The sequence below is a fragment of the Cryptomeria japonica genome, chromosome 7, assembly GCF_030272615.1.
Source record: "Cryptomeria japonica chromosome 7, Sugi_1.0, whole genome shotgun sequence".
Lineage (NCBI taxonomy): Eukaryota > Viridiplantae > Streptophyta > Pinopsida > Cupressales > Cupressaceae > Cryptomeria > Cryptomeria japonica.
In genome coordinates, this window is record NC_081411.1 from 725837 (window position 1) to 744328 (window position 18492).

Genomic DNA, 18492 nt, shown 5'->3' on the forward strand with positions numbered 1-18492 from the left:
GCTTAGGCTTCAAGGCAAACTTTAGACACCTCTCCAACATGGCGGACTCTAGGCACCTCTCAATATGGCGGACTTTTGGGTGACCTCAACCAAGGCGGACTTTGGGGACTCTCCATCATAGGGCGGAGTTTTAGATGACATGGCTATCTTCATACCTTGGCTAGGTGGAGTTTAAAGACATCACCAAGGGGGTGGACTTTTGAAGGCTCTCTCCATGGGCGGAGTTTAGAGAGGCTTTGAGGGGCTTGCACACCATCATGGGCGGAATTTTGACTACCTTCTCAAGGCATAGGGCAGAGTTTGAAACCTTTCCACCAAGCATGGCGGACTTTAGAGTGACCTCAACCAATGGCGGAGTTTGGAAGGTGTTCTCCTTGGGCGGCCTTTGATACCCCTTCCTTAAGCATGGCGGAGTTTTATACTCCCTCCAAATGGCAGAGTTTTGGAAGGACACCAAGGAGGGCGGAGTTTTGTGCTCCCTCTTCATGGCCTCATCACCAAGGCGGACTTTGAAAGGTATCTCCAAGGGCGGACTTTAGGCACCTCTCCAACATGGCGGACTTTCTTCACTTCTCATGAGGGCGGACTTTTGAATGACTTCACCAAGGGCGGAGTTTTGGAAGGCCTCAAGAGGGCGGACTATATATGAAATATAACATTTTAGTAAAAGTGGTATTCCAATATGTGTTTTCTCTTTCTTATACTTAAAAGTTATATTTCATATATATTGTCAAGATGTTTGAGAGTGGTTTCGGACCTCCAGGAGTTATAATGCAAAATCTAGTTTTTGGAGGATTCTTCAATTTTCCAGACTTAGTCAAATTTCAAGATCAGGTTGACATTCCAAACTTAGTCAAATTTCAGGACATTTGAGGATCAGGATGACATTTTAGACTTAGATGATTTTTCGGGCTGATTATCCTTTGAATGTGCCATGACCCCCTAAAATATAGGAACTTAGCTTTTTTGGGTCAAAACTTGAAATTTTTTTATCACGATTGAAGTAGGTCAGTGCCACTAGTGCAAACCCCAGGCCCCCATTCCGAAAAAGCAAAAAGCAAACATCCCTAAAAAATAGGGAAAACTTTCTAAAAATAGCTTGTAATGTCTCTACTAGTTAGAGATCACTGTTCTGTAAAATAGATTGTTAGAATACAACATATATATATATATATATATATATATATATATATATATATATATATATATATATATATATATATATATATATATATAATTAATCTAACTTGCAATTTAACTTAAAAATACTTAATTAACACTAATCACAATTCTTACCTAATAAAAAGGATATGAATGCCATACGAAGATATGTCCTTAGGCGACTGTGAGGCTTGCCTTCTTGGAACCCATCTTGGTTCCAAGCCCTCTAGGAAGTCGAAGGTGAATTCGACTCCTGTCTCGAATGTAATTTCTTACATCCAAGCCCTCCAGGAAGTCGAAGGTGAATTCGACTCCTGTCTTGAATGTAATTTTTTACATCCAAGCCCTCCAAGAAATCGAAGGTTAATTTGATTCCTATCTTGAGTGTAATTTCTTACACTCAAGCCATCCAAGGAGGACCCTATGTCCATTCCTTGCCTTGGGTGATGCACCTCATCACCCAAGTCCTCGGAGGGGACCGGCCAGATCCGTCTCTTCTTGGTTAACTTAGTCAACCAAGCCATACATATGCATATAGGTATTCAATATATATACTGCCCTAGGGATTATCATAATCCCTCCCTTAGACTAAGGGAGTTACCTCCCTATAGTCTCCAACATGTGATTACATTTATAATACTTTTTGCCTTTTATTACTATTTTCCTATTCCATAATCCATATGTAAAAATACCTGATTTAACATGTATTCTCTACCTATATTCCTTAAAATATTCATTAACCAATATTCACATTTAGTTCCTAACATATATTCCTACTAGGCATTGATATATATATTCATTACGTATGTTAGTACCAATTCATTAACATGTGGTTTATACTTATTCCTTAATATCTGAACCCCATTCATTAATGTGTTCATTAAAGTATTCATTATCATAAATATTACATATACATTAATTACATTTATTAACATTAATTTCCTTCATTACCTAACTATTAGAATAGTCATTCATTAATGTATATATTATAATATTAATTATTTATATCCATTAATATACACAGAAGTAAACATTAACATATAACAATATTTATTCCTTACCTGTCCGCAGCAGTCGTGTCAGATTTGTGCTTGCTCTGATCGTGATTCCCACTTCTATTCCGTTGCCCTTCCTCCCCCTTACCATTGGCTGCTCTGCACCCTTTATATCTGTATGAACTTCTTGTTTTATAAGTAAATCTAATATAAGTTATTAACACTATTTTTCATACAGCCTCTAGTTATTCTTCTCCATTTTCCTCTTATAGTCCCCCCCCCCTCCCGTATACCTCATGCTTTCCCTCCTTATATATCCTTCATATAACCTTTCATAGAAAGGTTGTGACTTTTCAATGTAACGTGCCTTTTCCTTAATACTTTTTAATTAATCTTTGTTATATATCTCTATTCAACTCATACATGTATTTCTTTTCCTTAATAAATCGTTGACTATTAAAGTGATTACTTTGGTTCTCCGTTATTCTTTTAGATGGAGACATATGATCTCTTTGTTTCACAATTATGATCGCTGATACTACCAATCGTTGCATTATGAATAATGATCGCTTCCTTATGATTGATTGGGATAGCGATAATATGATTGTTGGGATAGTATTGCACCACGAGACTTCAATCGTTGTCGTTAATGATGATTATTAATCTTAATCGCTACTATTAACCTTAATCGTTGACTCTATGCCTTTTCACAATTGGTGTATTGATTATTATTATTTCATTAATAAATATTAATCAATTAATCATAGTTTCATATATTAATAAATGAATATTAATTAATTGATAATAATATTAAATAAACATTGATTAATTAATTAATAATAATTGTTACATTTATTTCATATTCGAATTAAATATATTAAATTAATAAATAAACATTTATTAATTAATAATTTAATTGCTACATTTAGGTTATATTCATTGATAAGCGAAAACATATATATATATATATATATATATATATATATATATATATATATATATATATATATATATATATATATATATATATATATATATATATATATATGAATCAAATAATATTACCTATTATATTTATTAACACTACCATTGCCTAGACACTAATTATTAGTCTATCTAATGGCTGTAAAGGCAGACAGATCTGACATGTGTCAGATCTGGTCTGCCACTATATATGATATTATATATGACTGTCATACGTATTGCTGTCTATAAATATTACTATTAATATTTTATATTAATATTACTATTAAATTCTGCATGCCACTATATATGATATTATATATGACTGCCATACGTATTGCTAATATATAATATCCTCTTTAATTGTATTATTTATATCCTCTTTGTACTTTAATTGTATTATTATTTATTATTAAATATATAAATTATGTTGATGATATATAATATTTAAATCATAAATAATATTTAATTAATGAAAACATAGCTGAGTGGATGAAAGAAGTGCAAAAGAAAATTGGGCAGCAAACAGAGCAGCATACTACAGTTGATGGAGGGTTTGCTGCACGATTTGATGGATTAGGAATCACATGGGTTGATGTATGGCTTAATGGATGAGGGACTATATAGATTGATGGATAGTTTGGTGGATTTAGGATTTAGAAGGGTTAAGGGATGGTTTGATAGGTTGTTTGATGGATGAGATTCTGATGAATGATTTGGAAGGTTTCCCTTATATAAGTTTTCAAGGTTATAGTTTGGGGGAAGCTTGGCTCCTATGTTTATAAGGTACCTAACCATGGCATCTTTGTTTTGAAGTAGGAAGTGATCTAGTTGGGCGTAACCTTATTTAGTGTTGGGAAAACTATTAGGGTTATCGGGATATTCATCTTGATCTACAAGCTTCTCATCATTGTGGTATTTGTCTTAATTTACAGGGCTCTAAATGATTCAGAAGGTTTCCCTCATATAAGTTTTCAAGGTTATAATTTGGGGGAAGCTTGGCTCCTATGTTTATAAGGTACCTAACCATGGCATCTTTGTTTTGAAGTAGGAAGTGATCTAGTTGGGTGCAAATAGAAAGTTGTTCAAATTCATTCAAATCAATTGTTCTTCGTCCTTTGGCCTTTCTAGGCACTTTGACGATATTCAGACTCTGTTATCACTTGGCTTGCAAAAATTGACTTTCAATTTTTTAGACTCAAACCATTCAAAACTTGATAGAACCGAGTAGAACTGAAGCGGAAGGCCACAAGCACTAACAAAAACCCTAGAAAGCAGGAAAAAAAGGGAGCATCCCCATTTGCAATGGGGCGATGAGTGAAAAAGGTCACAACGGGAACATCAAGTTTGCAGACTGGTAAAAGCCATGTATGGCCTGAAGCAAGCCACTCGAGCTTGGTACTTCAAGATTGATTCGTATTTGGTTGAACATAGTTTTCAGGGCAATCCCTCTAACACTAATCTGTATGTCAAACTCTTCGATGGTGATATCCTCTTTCTTGTTGTCTACGTGGATGACTTGATCATTACTGGTAATTCAGCACATTTGATTACAACCATCAAATGGGACTTGTGCCAAGCTTTTGACATGACAGATTTGGGGCTTCTCCATTATTGCTTAGGTGTTGAAGTGTGGCAGACTGATGACAGTATCTTTATTTCATAGTACAAGTATGCCCGTAGTTGGATTGACAAGTTTCGAATGCAGGATTGTAAACCTACTTCCACTCCTATGGAGAAAGGGCTGAAGTTATCAGCCAAGTCTGATTCACCTAGAGTAGATGAAACCAAATTTAGGCAACTAGTAGGCAGCCTCATCTATCTCACAACCACTAGACCTGACATCAGTTTTCCTGTCAGCTACATCTCTCACCTCATGATAGCCCCAAAAGTTGATCATTGGATTGTAGCGAAGCAAGTGCTGCGATATGTGAAAGGCACTTCCGACTATGGCATTTTATATAGCAGGAACAACAATCCAAAGCTGATTGGTTATACTGACTCAGATTGGGATCAGTGGTTGACAAAAAATCCATTTCTGGGTACGTATTCAATTTGGGTACTGGTGTCATCACTTGGAGCAGCAAGAAGCAACAGGTCATGGCTCTTTCCTCGACCGAAGCCGAATACTGGGGAACAATCAAGGCCACATGTGAGGCAGTTTGGCTCTGAAGGATACTTTCTAACATGCAGATGCTGCAATCAGGTCCTTCTCCCTTGTATATTGATAATCAAGGGGTGCTCCAACTAGCCAAAAATCCAATCTTCCATGAACGTACCAAGCATGTCGAGCTTCATTGTCATTACATCCGCAAGCTAGTAGAAGACAGATCAGTTTAGTTGCAGTATGTTCCAACAACGGATCAGACTGTGGATATTCTCACCAAGTCTCTGAGCCCAAATAAGTTTGTAAAATTCAGGGGGCAACTTGGTGTTTTTGATTGATTGACCATTAAGGGAGGGTGTTAGAATAATAATTCCTTATATTGTTAATGGTCAATATTGTATTTATTATGTCTACAGTACCAGGTAGTTAGAAGTAGGTAGCTTATTGAATAACTACAATGTTTTTGTAATTTATATAAATGTAACTTTTCCTCAGATTAATGAATGAAGTTTTTACCAGTTCATTTTGCTGAACAAACTTCGGGATCAAAGCATATATTGTGAGTGAAATATATCGATGCTTGTATTAACTCTAAAGGTTTATACTGAAATGATAATTAACTCAAAATGCTCTGCAACATGAGCCTGCTGCTAAGACCCTCCATGGTTACCACATGGAGGAAAACCAACTTGGTCTTTTGAGCCTACTGTAAAGACCAAGCTTACCACAATCCTTCCAACATGATGTTGGGTAGCAAAGCTATCCCTCCTGCTATTCAAAGATACAAAAACAAACATCAGCTTCTCAAAAACTTCATACATTTGAAGGAACATGATTTTTTAAAAAAACCGTCGAAAACTTTTGCAGAATAATACCATTAGCTCTAGAAACCCTATAGCAACCCAAAAACAAGCTGAAAGAAACCACAATTTTGTGGAAAAAATAGTCAAACCCTTGATGCAAAGCTAGAATCACACACAATTTTGTGAAAAAAATTCACAAAAAACTTTATTTTGTAAAAAAAAAGCAAAACCCCATGACCACGATTTTTAGGAAAAATCATGCAAAACTCTCCCTGATTTTTATGGAAAAAATCATGCAAAACCCTTCCATGATTTTTAGTGGAAAGAAAATTAGAAAACCCAAAAAATAGCAACACGCTTCATGATTTTTAGTGGAAAGAAAAAAACACGAATTTTTTTAAAGTTGTCAAAAATTTTGAAAAAAATTTCAAGCAACAAAACCACCATGATTTTTCATTAAAAATCGTAAAAAAATTTTGAAACCTAATTTTAGGTAAATACCCACGAATTTAAAAAAAAAAAACTACACAGTTGAACCTTGATAACAATATCATAGTTTGACTTGTTGTGGAAAATACCTTCTACTTATCAAAAAAAAATTGTCAAAACTTAACCCACTCTAATACCATGAAATGATAATTGATTGATATTCAATACGAAAGCTCCTTAAATAGAGATTACAAAAGGATCTTTCCATAACAGACAAAAAGAACACTTCCTAAAACTAACTAAAGACAAAAGACATGAATGGAAGTTTCTAAATACTAACTAAATGACTAAGATGACCATATACCAATATTACACTATTATTTTAATATATGCATTCTGTACAACTACCCTAAAAGATAAATTTTGAGGGTTAATAAATATAGAAGGCCGATTATTGAATAAATATCATCAGGATGTATCTATTTTGTGCGAGCGGCTTGTGTAGCAAACAATCCTGACCAGTTTGTGATGGGTAGTTGAGTTACACACCCTCTTTTGGCTTGTTGTGCCACCTCTCATAACCAATATTTTGTCATTTCCTAAGTGGGTTATGGGGTAGTTGGGTTTCTCACCCTCTTTTGGCCTTATGTGCCACCTCTTATAACTCCTTTTTTGTTTTCATGTAAGGAGGTATGCCACATATTTTGACATTTACCAAGTAGGTAAAAACCTCCCACCTTTTATGGGGTAGTAGGTAAAACCTCCCACTTTTTATGGAGGTGGGAGTTAATGCACCTCTTGGTTGTATATGCTATTATTTTTCTATATAATAAGCAATATACTCTCACCTTCACTAGTGAAGTGATAGCTCAGTGAGAGTCTTCTCTAAATTCTCTTCTTTATCTCTATTTTTCTCTCATATCAGATTTATCTTCATTCAGCTATTTTGATCTTCGATCATCCGTTGCTTGGAGTTGCATGTGATCTATGACCGACATCAGATCCTGGCTCAATTCTTGCTTCTCACAGAATTTAACATGGTATCAGAGCCGCGTTGTCTAGTATAGCTCATTGCTTTTCTGATTTATTTGAGAGATTTGAGATTGTTAGATAGCTAATATTTTTCTTAAAAACCAAGTATGCTCTTCTCCTGCATTTTCGTGTGATCTGGAAAATCAGAATAGTTTAAAGGAAAATAAGCTTCTAGTTAAATCTGGTTTTATATATGTGTTCTTTGAGATCTGGGTGATTGCAGCATTTTTGGTAATATTGGAGGCTTCTTTAGCATTTCCAGAGTGTCCAGAAGGTTTGTGAAAATCATAAGTGACTTTTATTTCACCAAATTCAAAGTTTGGAGAACACAGTAAAAAAAATCAGAGTGAAATATTTTACTAGAGCTGTTTTCATTTCGGCCCTAGTGTTCTAACCTCCGTTCATTTTCAGAAAAAAAGATTTCTGGGTTTTGTTCCCAGCATCGAAAAACTTCTGGTTTTTGGAGGGTTTTTCTAGAAAATTAATAATTGTTGCAGAAATCGAGTTTCAACAAGGCTTAAGTCATTTTTCTATCAGGGAAATTCAGCAACCTTTCTTAAAAGTTGTATAACTTTTGCCTCGGGTGTCAGTTTTTTGCAAATGAGTACTTCACGGAAAGCTGGAAATGAGCACTCTTCATAATTGCAGGTCTTATTGAAATATTATACCCTTCTTTGTTAGATATTGCAAGTTGAATCAGCTGCATTTTTTTTTTTTTTTCCCTTCTATAGATCATATCTTTCTTCTCACAACTCTATTTTACAAAAACGAATAGTTGTTGGAAAGATATTAAGATACATTGAGCAGCTATAAGGCTAATTTTTTTAGATTTTGTGTTAAATTTATATGTATTTAAACTTTCTATTTTGGCCATTAAAGCCTTAGAAAGCATTGTAATCTGATAAAAGCCTTGTAAATGCACTAATTATAAAGTGCCAACCTTGTAATATTTGGGGGGGGGTGATTTCAAAAACTAGTGAAAAGGGGGGGTGTCTCTTGTGTCTTCTTTCTTGCACTCTTCTTGACTCTTTGCAATCTTCTTTTCTGATATCATGGATGCATCTACAGTTCCACTTTTAACACCATATAATTACTTTGAATGGAAATCTAAGATGATAATATATCTGAAAAGACATGGATATCATCGTGTTACTATGGGACTTGAAACTGAACCTCAAGATGCTGCAGAAAAGATTAAATGGTTTAATAAATGTGATGAAGCTTTTGGTACATTGTGCATGTCAGTCTCTCCTGACCTTCTTTTTCACATTGAATCTGCTACTACACCAAATGTAGTATGGACTACTTTGGGAAACCTCTTTGGTAAGCAGGATGAACTAAGAGGTCATCAATTGGAGAATGAACTCATAGGGTTGAATCCAACCAATTTTGATACTATACAAGACTTCTTCACTAAACTTAAGTCTATAAGATTGTAGTTAGAACAGTGTGGAACTAAGAAAGATGATAAGCAACTGATCTTGAGTATTCTTTCTAAGCTTGGTCCTAACTATTCAGTGTTTGTTTCTACATTCTATGCTACCAAATGTGCCCTAGGTACCACATTCAAAATGCCTTCTTTAGATGATTTTGCTGCAGAACTCACTAGGGAGCAGGACAAATTGGTTCAAATGGGTACAATAAAGCCCTCTAAGTCACATGCCTTAGTTGTAAATCAAGGCACAAAAGAACATAAAGGGTCTAGTAAGCAAGATAAGAAACAAAAGAACCAAGGAGAGAAGAAGAAAGATCAGAAATCTGCTACTTCAAAAGCAGACAATGAGACCTCTTCATCAAAAGGTGAACAACCTAAGAAGGAGAAGGTCAAGTGTTCTTATTGTAAGAGGCCTGGTCATGATGAACATAAGTGTTTAAAGAAACAAATTGATCACCTTTCAAATCTTCTTGAAAAGAATAATATCAAGGTTCCTGATTCAGTCAAACAGAGTTCATCGGAAGGATCTTCTAAGGACATAGATAAGAGTAAGGGGAAAGGAAAGGGTAAGGCCCTAGTTGCTATTGCTTCACAACCAAACTCTTGGATAATTGACTCAGGTGCTTCACACCACATGGCTTCTTTAGAAGATGATTTCACATCTTTAGAGCCATGTTCTATGCCTTCCATCCTAATGGGTGATGACACTCCTGTTGAAGTGCATGGGAGAGGGTCTGTTGATGTGGGTGAAGGAACATTTCAAGATGTCCTTTGTGTTCCATCTTTATCAAATAATCTCCTATCTGTTTATCAGATCACTCACACTGGTTCTAGCAAGCGAGTTGAGTTCACACCAGATGCAGTGGTAATCAGCGAAATGCATAATGGGTCTATTGTTGCTGTGGGAAAAGCAGATCATCATTCTAGATTATATCAGTTTTCTCACTTTGTTCTTGACTCTCCTTTGACAGTTCTACTCACTCATGTAGATGAGGCGAGTTGTTTGTGGCATCAACGGTTTGGCCACTTGAACTACCGTTACTTGCAACAACTCAGTCAACAAGAAATGGTTTCAAGGTTGCCTTCTATTCGATTTTCTGATGGAGTTTGTCAGGGGTGCATTCTTGGTAAGCATCCAAAGGAGAAGTATGATAAAGGTAAAGCTTGGAGAGCTACACAACTATTGGAGTTGGTACATAGTGACTTGGCAGGACCATTTCCACAACCATCTTTCAGCAAGGCTAGATATGTCTTGACATTTATTGATGACTTTTCCAAATATACATGGGTTTACTTTCTCAAACAAAAGTCTGAAGTCTTTGAAAATTTTCTAGATTTCAAAGCTTTTGCAGAGAAACAATCTGGGAAGTTCATCAAGATTCTGCGTACAGATAATGGGGGTGAATATGTTAATAATCAGTTTGAACAGTTTTGTGCTTCAGAAGGTATCAACATGCAGCACACAGTTCCATACAGTCCTCAACAAAATGGTGTAGCAGAACGAAAAAATAGGTCCAAGAAGGAGATGGCTAATTGTATGATTCACTCCAAGTCTTTGGCACCTCAGTATTGGGCAGAGGCCATCAACTGTGCGTGTTACATCCAGAATCGAGTTCCTCATAAAGCTGTGAAGGGGGTAACTCCCTTTCAAGCTTGGACTGGTCGAAAACCCACAGTCGAACACTTTAGAGTGTTTGGTTCTCTTGCATGGGCCCACATTCCAATTGAAAAATGCAAGGCTATGGATCCGTAGAGTAAGCCTTGCATATTTGTTGGATATCCAGATGATGTCAAAGGGTATAGGCTTCTCCATCCCACTACTCATGAGTTGTTCATTGAGAGGAGTGTTCGTTTTGAGAAGAGTTCTTCTAGTTCTTCTCATACCACCTCTCCATCCACTATCACATTGGAGAAATTGCATTATGATGACAGTTCTTCAGAGGATCTTAATCCTCCTAATCTTGATGAGGAGTCTTCTTCCTCTACTTCAGATGGTGACAGTGAAGATGAGGATTCACATTCCTCTCATAGTCATCATTCAGAGGCTGATGATTCTCCCCCAGACTCTCTAGCCTCAGTGCCTCTTTGGGCTCGACAAAATTTTGAGTCAGCAGGAGATTGGCTTGGTGATCCATTAGATACTAGAAGAACAAGGTCACAATTTCAGCAAGCTCCACATCTCTTCATTGCTTCAGCTTCTGATCCACAGTCCTTTCGAGAAGCTTCAGGTGTTCCTGAGTGGGATGCTGCAATGCAAGAAGAGTTCAATTCCTTGGAAAGGAATCACACATGGGATTTAGTTCCTCTTCCTAAGGGAAGGAAACTTGTTCGATGCAAGTGGATCTATCGAACAAAATTTGCAGCGGATGGGTCAGTTGATAAGTATAAGGCTCGCTTGGTAGCAAAAGGTTTTTCCCAAGTTCCAGGGGTTGATTACTCTGAGACTTTTGCTCCAGTTGCTAAGATGAATTCCATCCGACTTGTTCTTGCTATAGCTGCAGCCCATCATTGGGCAGTTCATCAGATGGATGTGAAGAGTGCATTTCTTCATGGTGACCTTCAGGAGGAAATCTACATGGAGCAACCATAGGGGTTTGTTCAGGATCCTTCACTTGTGTGTCAACTTCGAAAGTCTCTCTATGGCCTCAAACAGGCTCCTCGAGCTTGGTATGCCAAGATGGACTCATTCCTTCTGACAGTTGGTTTCACTCGGTGCCATTCTGATCCGAACGTATACATTCTACAACAGGATGAAACTCTCACATTTTTGGTTCTCTATGTTGATGACTTGTTACTCACAGGGAGTCACTCATCCACCATCAAAGCAGTGAAAATTGCTCTACATGATAGATTTTTGATGTCAGACTTGGGTCTTCTGCATTACTTCTTGGGAATTGAGATCACTCAATCATCTTCAGGAATCTTCCTTGGACAACCCAAGTATGCACTTGATATGCTCTCCAGATTTCACATGGCTGATTGTAAGCCTGCACCTACTCCATTTTTGTCAAGGGTCAAACTTGAGGCTAAGTGCTCTTCACCCTTGGTTGATGGCACTTTATATCGACAGCTTGTTGGAAGCCTCATTTATTTGACTCATACGAGACCCGACATTTCTTATGCTATGGGCATGGTCTCTAGATTCATGCAGGAGCCACATGAGTTGCATTGGAAAGTAGCTAAGCGGATCCTCCACTACATTCAGGGTACTCACAATTATGGAATTCAGTATGTAGTAGGTGTGGATATTGACTTGGTAGGATATACGGATTCAGATTGGGCAGCTGATTCTCAGGATCGCAAGTCTACTTCTGGGTATTGCTTCTCACTTGGTTCTGGTCCAGTTTGTTGGTCGAGCAAGAAGCAATCTGCAATTGCTCTTTCATCGACAGAGGCCAAGTATCGAGGGGCAGTCAATGCCACCACTGAGGCTATTTGGCTTCAGAATATTCTCACTGAGTTTGGTATTCCAGTTAGAAAGCCTACCATCATCTTTTGTGATAATTAGAGTGCTATACAAATCTCAAGAAATCCAGTTCATCATCAGAGGATGAAACACATTGAGATACATATGCACTATATTCGGGAGCTCCTTCAGGAAGGCATCATTGATCTTAAGTATTGTTCTACATCGGAGCAAACTGCGGACATCTTCACCAAACCTTTCATCGAAAGCAAGTTCCTTCATTTGCGATCTTTGCTTGGGATGCAAAAGGTGTTTACTTCAGGAGGGGCTTCTTAGTCCTTCATTCTTTCTCTCTCTCTATTTAGGGGGGGTCTATTCCTCTTATAGGGGCCTTCTTCTTTTTGGGGGGGATATTTATGTACATGGGTACCTAATATGGCCTCATTTGCTGGGACCCATCTTTTCACCCACCTAAGCTACGCTTAAGGGGGGGTGTTAGTGTAGGTTTTTTTATTTTCCTTATGTTAGGGGGTATTTATTTTTCCTACACATATATTATTAAGCTTGCTTAGGTTATTAGGTGCGGTTAATATGAGGACACGTGGCATAATACATTAGCTACATGTGTAACTCTCCACCTCACATGGGTAGTTGAGTTACACACCCTCTTTTGGCTTGTTGTGCCACCTCTCATAACCAATATTTTGTCATTTCCTAAGTGGATTATGGGGTAGTTGGGTTTCTCACCCTCTTTTGGCCTTATGTGCCACCTCTTATAACTCCTTTTTTGTTTTCATGTAAGGAGGTTATGCCACATATTTTGACATTTACCAAGTAGGTAAAAACCTCCCACCTTTTATGGGGTAGTAGGTAAAACCTCCCACTTTTTATGGAGGTGGGAGTTAATGCACCTCTTGGTTGTATATGCTATTATTTTTCTATATAATAAGCAATATACTCTCACCTTCACTAGTGAAGTGATAGCTCAGTGAGAGTCTTCTCTAAATTCTCTTCTTTATCTCTATTTTTCTCTCATATCAGATTTATCTTCATTCAGCTATTTTGATCTTCGATCATCCGTTGCTTGGAGTTGCATGTGATCTATGACCGACATCAGATCCTGGCTCAATTCTTGCTTCTCACAGAATTTAACAGTTTTAATCCAAGTTGCATCAAATGGAGGAGTTATTCTTTCACTGTATTTCTCAGAAAGGTCAGATTGTTGTAAACGTTTACCTGAACTGAAATGTTTACAAATATTCTTTTCACTTATGTGCCACTGAAAATATTTTGTACAATCAATAAATTCTCAATATTTCTGAGCAAAAGTCTTATTTATAATAAATCAAATAAGCGCTTATTCATACAAACTGAAATTGTTCATGGAATCACTGGCATACGAACTGTTTGACAAAATGTTAGAGAGGTAGAGTTGCAGATTTCGGGTTCTGTAACAGCAGGGGTTCTGAAAGATCCCTGATGGATCCCTTCGCTGATCTGCTGTAGTTTTTAAAATTATTTTAATTGAATTTCCTGTTTATTACTATAATCTTCCAGAAATAGACAGAAGTTGCAGAAGGTTGAGTTCTTTTTATGTTTTGATAGTTTTTCAGCTAGTAATAATTGAAGAACAAGTACATGAAAAGAGTACTGGAAATAAATGTTCATACACAGCCAAATCAAAATCGTACCAAGCAGATTTTTGATTATTTAAATCAAATAATTATCCAGATAGTGATTCCAAACAATTCTAGGGAGATTACAATAAGCAATGAGTCCAACCTGGATGAAGAGTGAATACTGTAATCAAGAAGGAGGCTGCGACAAATATCCAAAGCTCTTACATAGCTCCAAGTGGGAAAAGAAATGGCTGCAAAGTACGGTCGTACGGTTGTTAAGTGACGTCAAGATGGAAACCTCAATCTCCACGCTGAACCCTAACTCTGTCCACTGAATCCTCCAGAAAAGATGTCGTACCAACTCTAAGGCACTGAAAACTGAATGCAAGAACCAAATAACCACTGTGCTGGGGGCTACGTCCCAGACAGGCAAGACCCTAGGGTTTTCGTCCTAGATGCTAAATTGCTCTCCAGAGCAAATTCTCCGAATCAAAGATGAAGATGTGTAAAGATGGATGATAATTAGGTTACCATCTCCTTATAACTCCTCCCCTCTAGCTCGAACCCTAAAAGTGTATGAAAAGTGCGCTTAGGCTTATAAAGTCTTATTTCTCATTTTTAGTCGCCAAGTATAGAGAAAACACCACTTTTTAAATATAAAAGAATTCTGTTCATCAAAAGGGTACCTAACAAATGGGAAACATTTAGAAAAGTTCAAGACCTTTCCAACGAGCTATAACACATTGGCATATGCATCCAAATGAAGCCAAAAACCCCTTATTACTCCAAAATGGCTATAAACATAGCCTTATTTAATTAATTAAACACTAACTTAGGAAATATTTAAATATATTAAAAATATAACCCAAATAACTGCAGAAGGCTCAAATGACTCCAAAAGCCTGAAACAGAACCTGCCACCTGTTTGTGACTGAAGTCGAAAATCATGGATCCACTGGCAATCTTATCCCTAAAATCTAGGGATGCTCCTAGAAACTAGGAAACATACCCAAATCTTTTGAAACTGAAACCAAGGAATAGTCTCGTGGATACCCAACCCTAGATACTGTCATAACCTCCTAAATAGTAGGAATAGCCTCCACAAATGTAGGAACTGCCTCCTAAAATTAAGGAACTGCTCCAAACTGGTCTACTACTGCCAGAACACCAAATCCCAAACACTGAATATCCTCGCTGAGTCTCTATCCACCACTGTCAGCCTATAAGACCCCATAATAAGTTGATTCACATGTCTCTACTAGATAGAGCTAAACAGGGGACATGACAGTCCTCCCCTCTCGGAGATGCTTGCCCACGAGCAACTGCAACGTTGGATGCTACAAAATAGACTCACCCTCACAAGTGGCATCCTCTATGGGAAGATCTCTCCAATACCAAATACTCCAAAATCACCCTGCTTCTCAGCCGCCATTCCCTCACCTCAAGAATCTCTTTAGGAACCAAAGTCAATTTACCTTCCTCATCCATGGGAGGCAAATCGGGTGATACTGTAATATGCTGTCCAAGGGCCTTTTTCAGGCATGATACGTGAAACACATTATGAATTTTACTGCCAGGTGGTAGCTTAATCTCATAAGCAACCTCTCCAATGTGCCTAAGAACTCTATTGGCCCATAAAAATGAGGTTTGAGCTTCTCAACTCCCCCCCCTTTAAGGGTGCTCTGTTGGTATGGCTGTAAGCGTAGGAAAACCATGTCACCCACCTCAAATGCCCTCTCAGTCCTATGCCGATCAGCGTACATCTTTTGCTGATTTTGAGCATGTTGTAAGTTCTCCCTAAGAGATCTCATGATGTCTTGGTTCTCCTGTAACCAATCCTGAGCCAAAGGAACTCTACTATCACTCAAAGCCAAATCAATGAAGGATAATGTCTCGTAACCATAAAGAGCTCTGAAAGGAGTCATATCTATGGACATGTGGTGCATAGTATTGTAACAATACTCGTCCACATACAACCTTCTGCTGCCCCGACACGTAGCTGCGCAAATATCCCTCAATCCACTTATTGACTATCTCGGTCTGTCCATCTGTTTGAGGGTGGTAACTAGTACTAGGTGTCAACTCTGTGCCTGCTAATCTAAAAAGTTCTTGCCAAAAGGAACTCATGAATCTACTATCCCTGTCACTCACTATGGTCTTCGGAAGACCATGGAGTCTAAATACCTCTCTGAAAAATAGCTCAGCCACCTGAGATGCTGAGAAATCAATAGCAATGGGAAAGAAGTGGGCATATTTTGTTAATCTATCTACTACAACATAGATACAATCTTTCCACTGAACTCGAGGAAGACCTGTAATGAAATCCATAGAAATCCCTGTCCACTTCTGTTCCGGTATAGGCAAGGGTTGTAACAAGCCAACGGGATAGGTATGCTCCGACTTGTTCTGCTGACAAGTCATACACTCACGGACATGACGCAAAACGTCATCTTTGAGACCCTTCCATGAGAATCTCTCCCGAACCGCTCGGTAAGTCTTACCATACCCTGGATGTCCTGCTGTGGGAGTAACATGAAAATCATGCAAAATTTGTTCCTTCAACTATGAAACAGGAACAAGATAAACCCTGCCCTTGTAGTAGATAATGTCATCTACCACACTGTATCTATCATCCACTACCAATCCATCCATGACCTCACAAGCATGCTGATTTTTGTAATACTCAACTAAAAGTTGAGCCTTCCAATCTGCTGAAATCTCGCTCAATGAACATAGGGCAGCAAGTGAGGGTTTTCTAGAAAGTGCATCAACCTCAGTATTATTCTTCCCCTTTATGAATTCGATATCGAAATCATAAGCCTGAATCTTGCTCACCCATTTTTGTTGTCGATCATTGAGCTCTGTCTGATCTAGGAAATATTTCAGACTGTTGTGGTCTGTTCTTACCAGGAATTTGCTGCCAACAAGATACTGTCTAAATTTGGCTAAGGCATGCATAATAGCCAACATTTCCTTATCATAGGTGGAGTACAACCTCTCATTATCTCGCAGTTTCCTACTCTCATAGGCAATGGGGTGTTTGTTCTGCACCAAAACCACTCCTATGCCCAAACCTGAAGCATCACACTCCAAAACAAATGGCTGTGAGAAGTCAGGGAGTGCCAAAACTGGGCAAGTGCTCATAACCTCCTTGAGTCTGTCAAAGACCCCCTGTGCCTGTTCTGTCCATCTGAATGCCCCTTTCTTTGTGAGGTCTGTCAAGGGTGTGCCAACTAAGAGAAACCCCTCACAAATCTCCGGTAATAGGCACATAGGCTAAGGAACCCACGTAACTCGGTAATGTTCCGAGGGCGGGGCCAATCCCGAATCGCCTGAATCTTCTCCTCATGCACCTTCACTCCATTAGCACTGATCACATGACCCAAATATAAGACCTCTCTAAGTCCAAACTCACATTTGGACAACTTAGCAAATAGAGACTGGCTCTCCATAATGCTAAGTACCTCCTCAACATGTCTGAGATGGTCCTCCCGAGTGCGATTGTAAATCAGAATGTCATCAAAGAACACTAGAACCGACTTCCTCAACTGCTTGTTGAAGATATGGTTCATACAAGACTGGAAAGTGGCTTGTGCATTGGTGAGGCCAAAAGACATTACCAGGAACTCATAGTGCCCATAGTGACAATGGAAAGCAATCTTGTGTACATCCTCTGCTCGTACACGTATCTAATGGTAACCTGAATGAAGATCAATCTTAGAGAAGTAGATAGCTCCATGAAGCTCATCAAACAACTCATCAATGTGTGGAATAGGGTATCTGTTCTTGATTGTCTTCTTGTTCAAGGCCCTGTAATCTATACACATTCGCAGAGTCCCATCCTTCTTCTTAACAAGCACTACAGAAGAAGCAAAGGGACTAGAGCTCGGGTGAATGAAACCCATGTCCAACAACTCATGAATAGTCTTCTCAATCTCATCCTTGTAGGCTCTAGGATGACGATACAAAGTGGTAATCACTGGCTTAGCTCCATCTTCCATCTCTATCCCATGCTCAAACCCTCTATTTGGAGGTACACCAGGAGGTATGTCACCAAAGACTCTCCCATGACAGTCCATCACCGACTGAATATCAACATGAAATGCCCTGCTATCCTAAGGTGTAGGTGGTTTGGACTTCACAAAACAATGTGTAGCCCAAATCACATCATTATGTCTAATAATAGTCTCCATCCTGCGAGAAGACACCTCTTTAGGCCCACCGTCTGAAGCTACCCTCAAGATAGTCTTCTTCCCTCCAGAAAGGAACTCTAACTGCATACGATGGTGATCAATAATGTATCACCCAATACCCTGTAACCACTGCATGCCCAAAACCACATCATAATCTTCCAACGGAAGCACATAAATGTCATCTGTCAGAGTATAATGCCCCATCTGAATACTAAGTTGTGGAATCCGTTTAGTACAACCCAAAACTGCACCATCTGCAACCTTAACTCCAAACCCCCCAAACTCCTCAAATTGTAACCCATGCCTATCAACTAACTTATGATCAATAAAATTGTACGTGGCGCCTGTG

General features: G+C 38.2%; 1 protein-coding gene across 1 annotated transcript; it reads right to left on the reverse strand.

The window, feature by feature from the left end:
- Positions 1-2001: 2001 nt before the first annotated feature.
- On the reverse strand, positions 2002-18029 carry LOC131856292 (uncharacterized). Its single transcript, XM_059207868.1, has 10 exons — positions 17774-18029; positions 17025-17165; positions 16606-16847; positions 16374-16512; positions 15928-16262; positions 15675-15788; positions 15346-15480; positions 13475-13610; positions 2223-2360; positions 2002-2015 (listed from the first exon to the last, which is right to left on the reverse strand). Exons 1-10 carry the CDS (start codon positions 18027-18029, stop codon positions 2002-2004), a joined length of 1650 nt encoding a protein of 549 aa, XP_059063851.1.
- Between the last annotated feature and the right edge of the window lie 463 nt (positions 18030-18492).

Coding starts and splice junctions, on each gene's coding strand:
- LOC131856292 (XM_059207868.1), bottom strand. CDS start 18,029: ATGGACTGTCATGGGAGAGTCTTTGGTGACATACCTCCTGGTGTACCT. Junction 15,789..15,927: donor ACGTGTCGGGGCAGCAGAAG/GTTGTATGTGGA, acceptor CCTTTGGCTCAG/GATTGGTTACAGGAGAACCA. Junction 15,481..15,674: donor GGACTGAGAGGGCATTTGAG/GTGGGTGACATG, acceptor TGCCTGAAAAAG/GCCCTTGGACAGCATATTAC.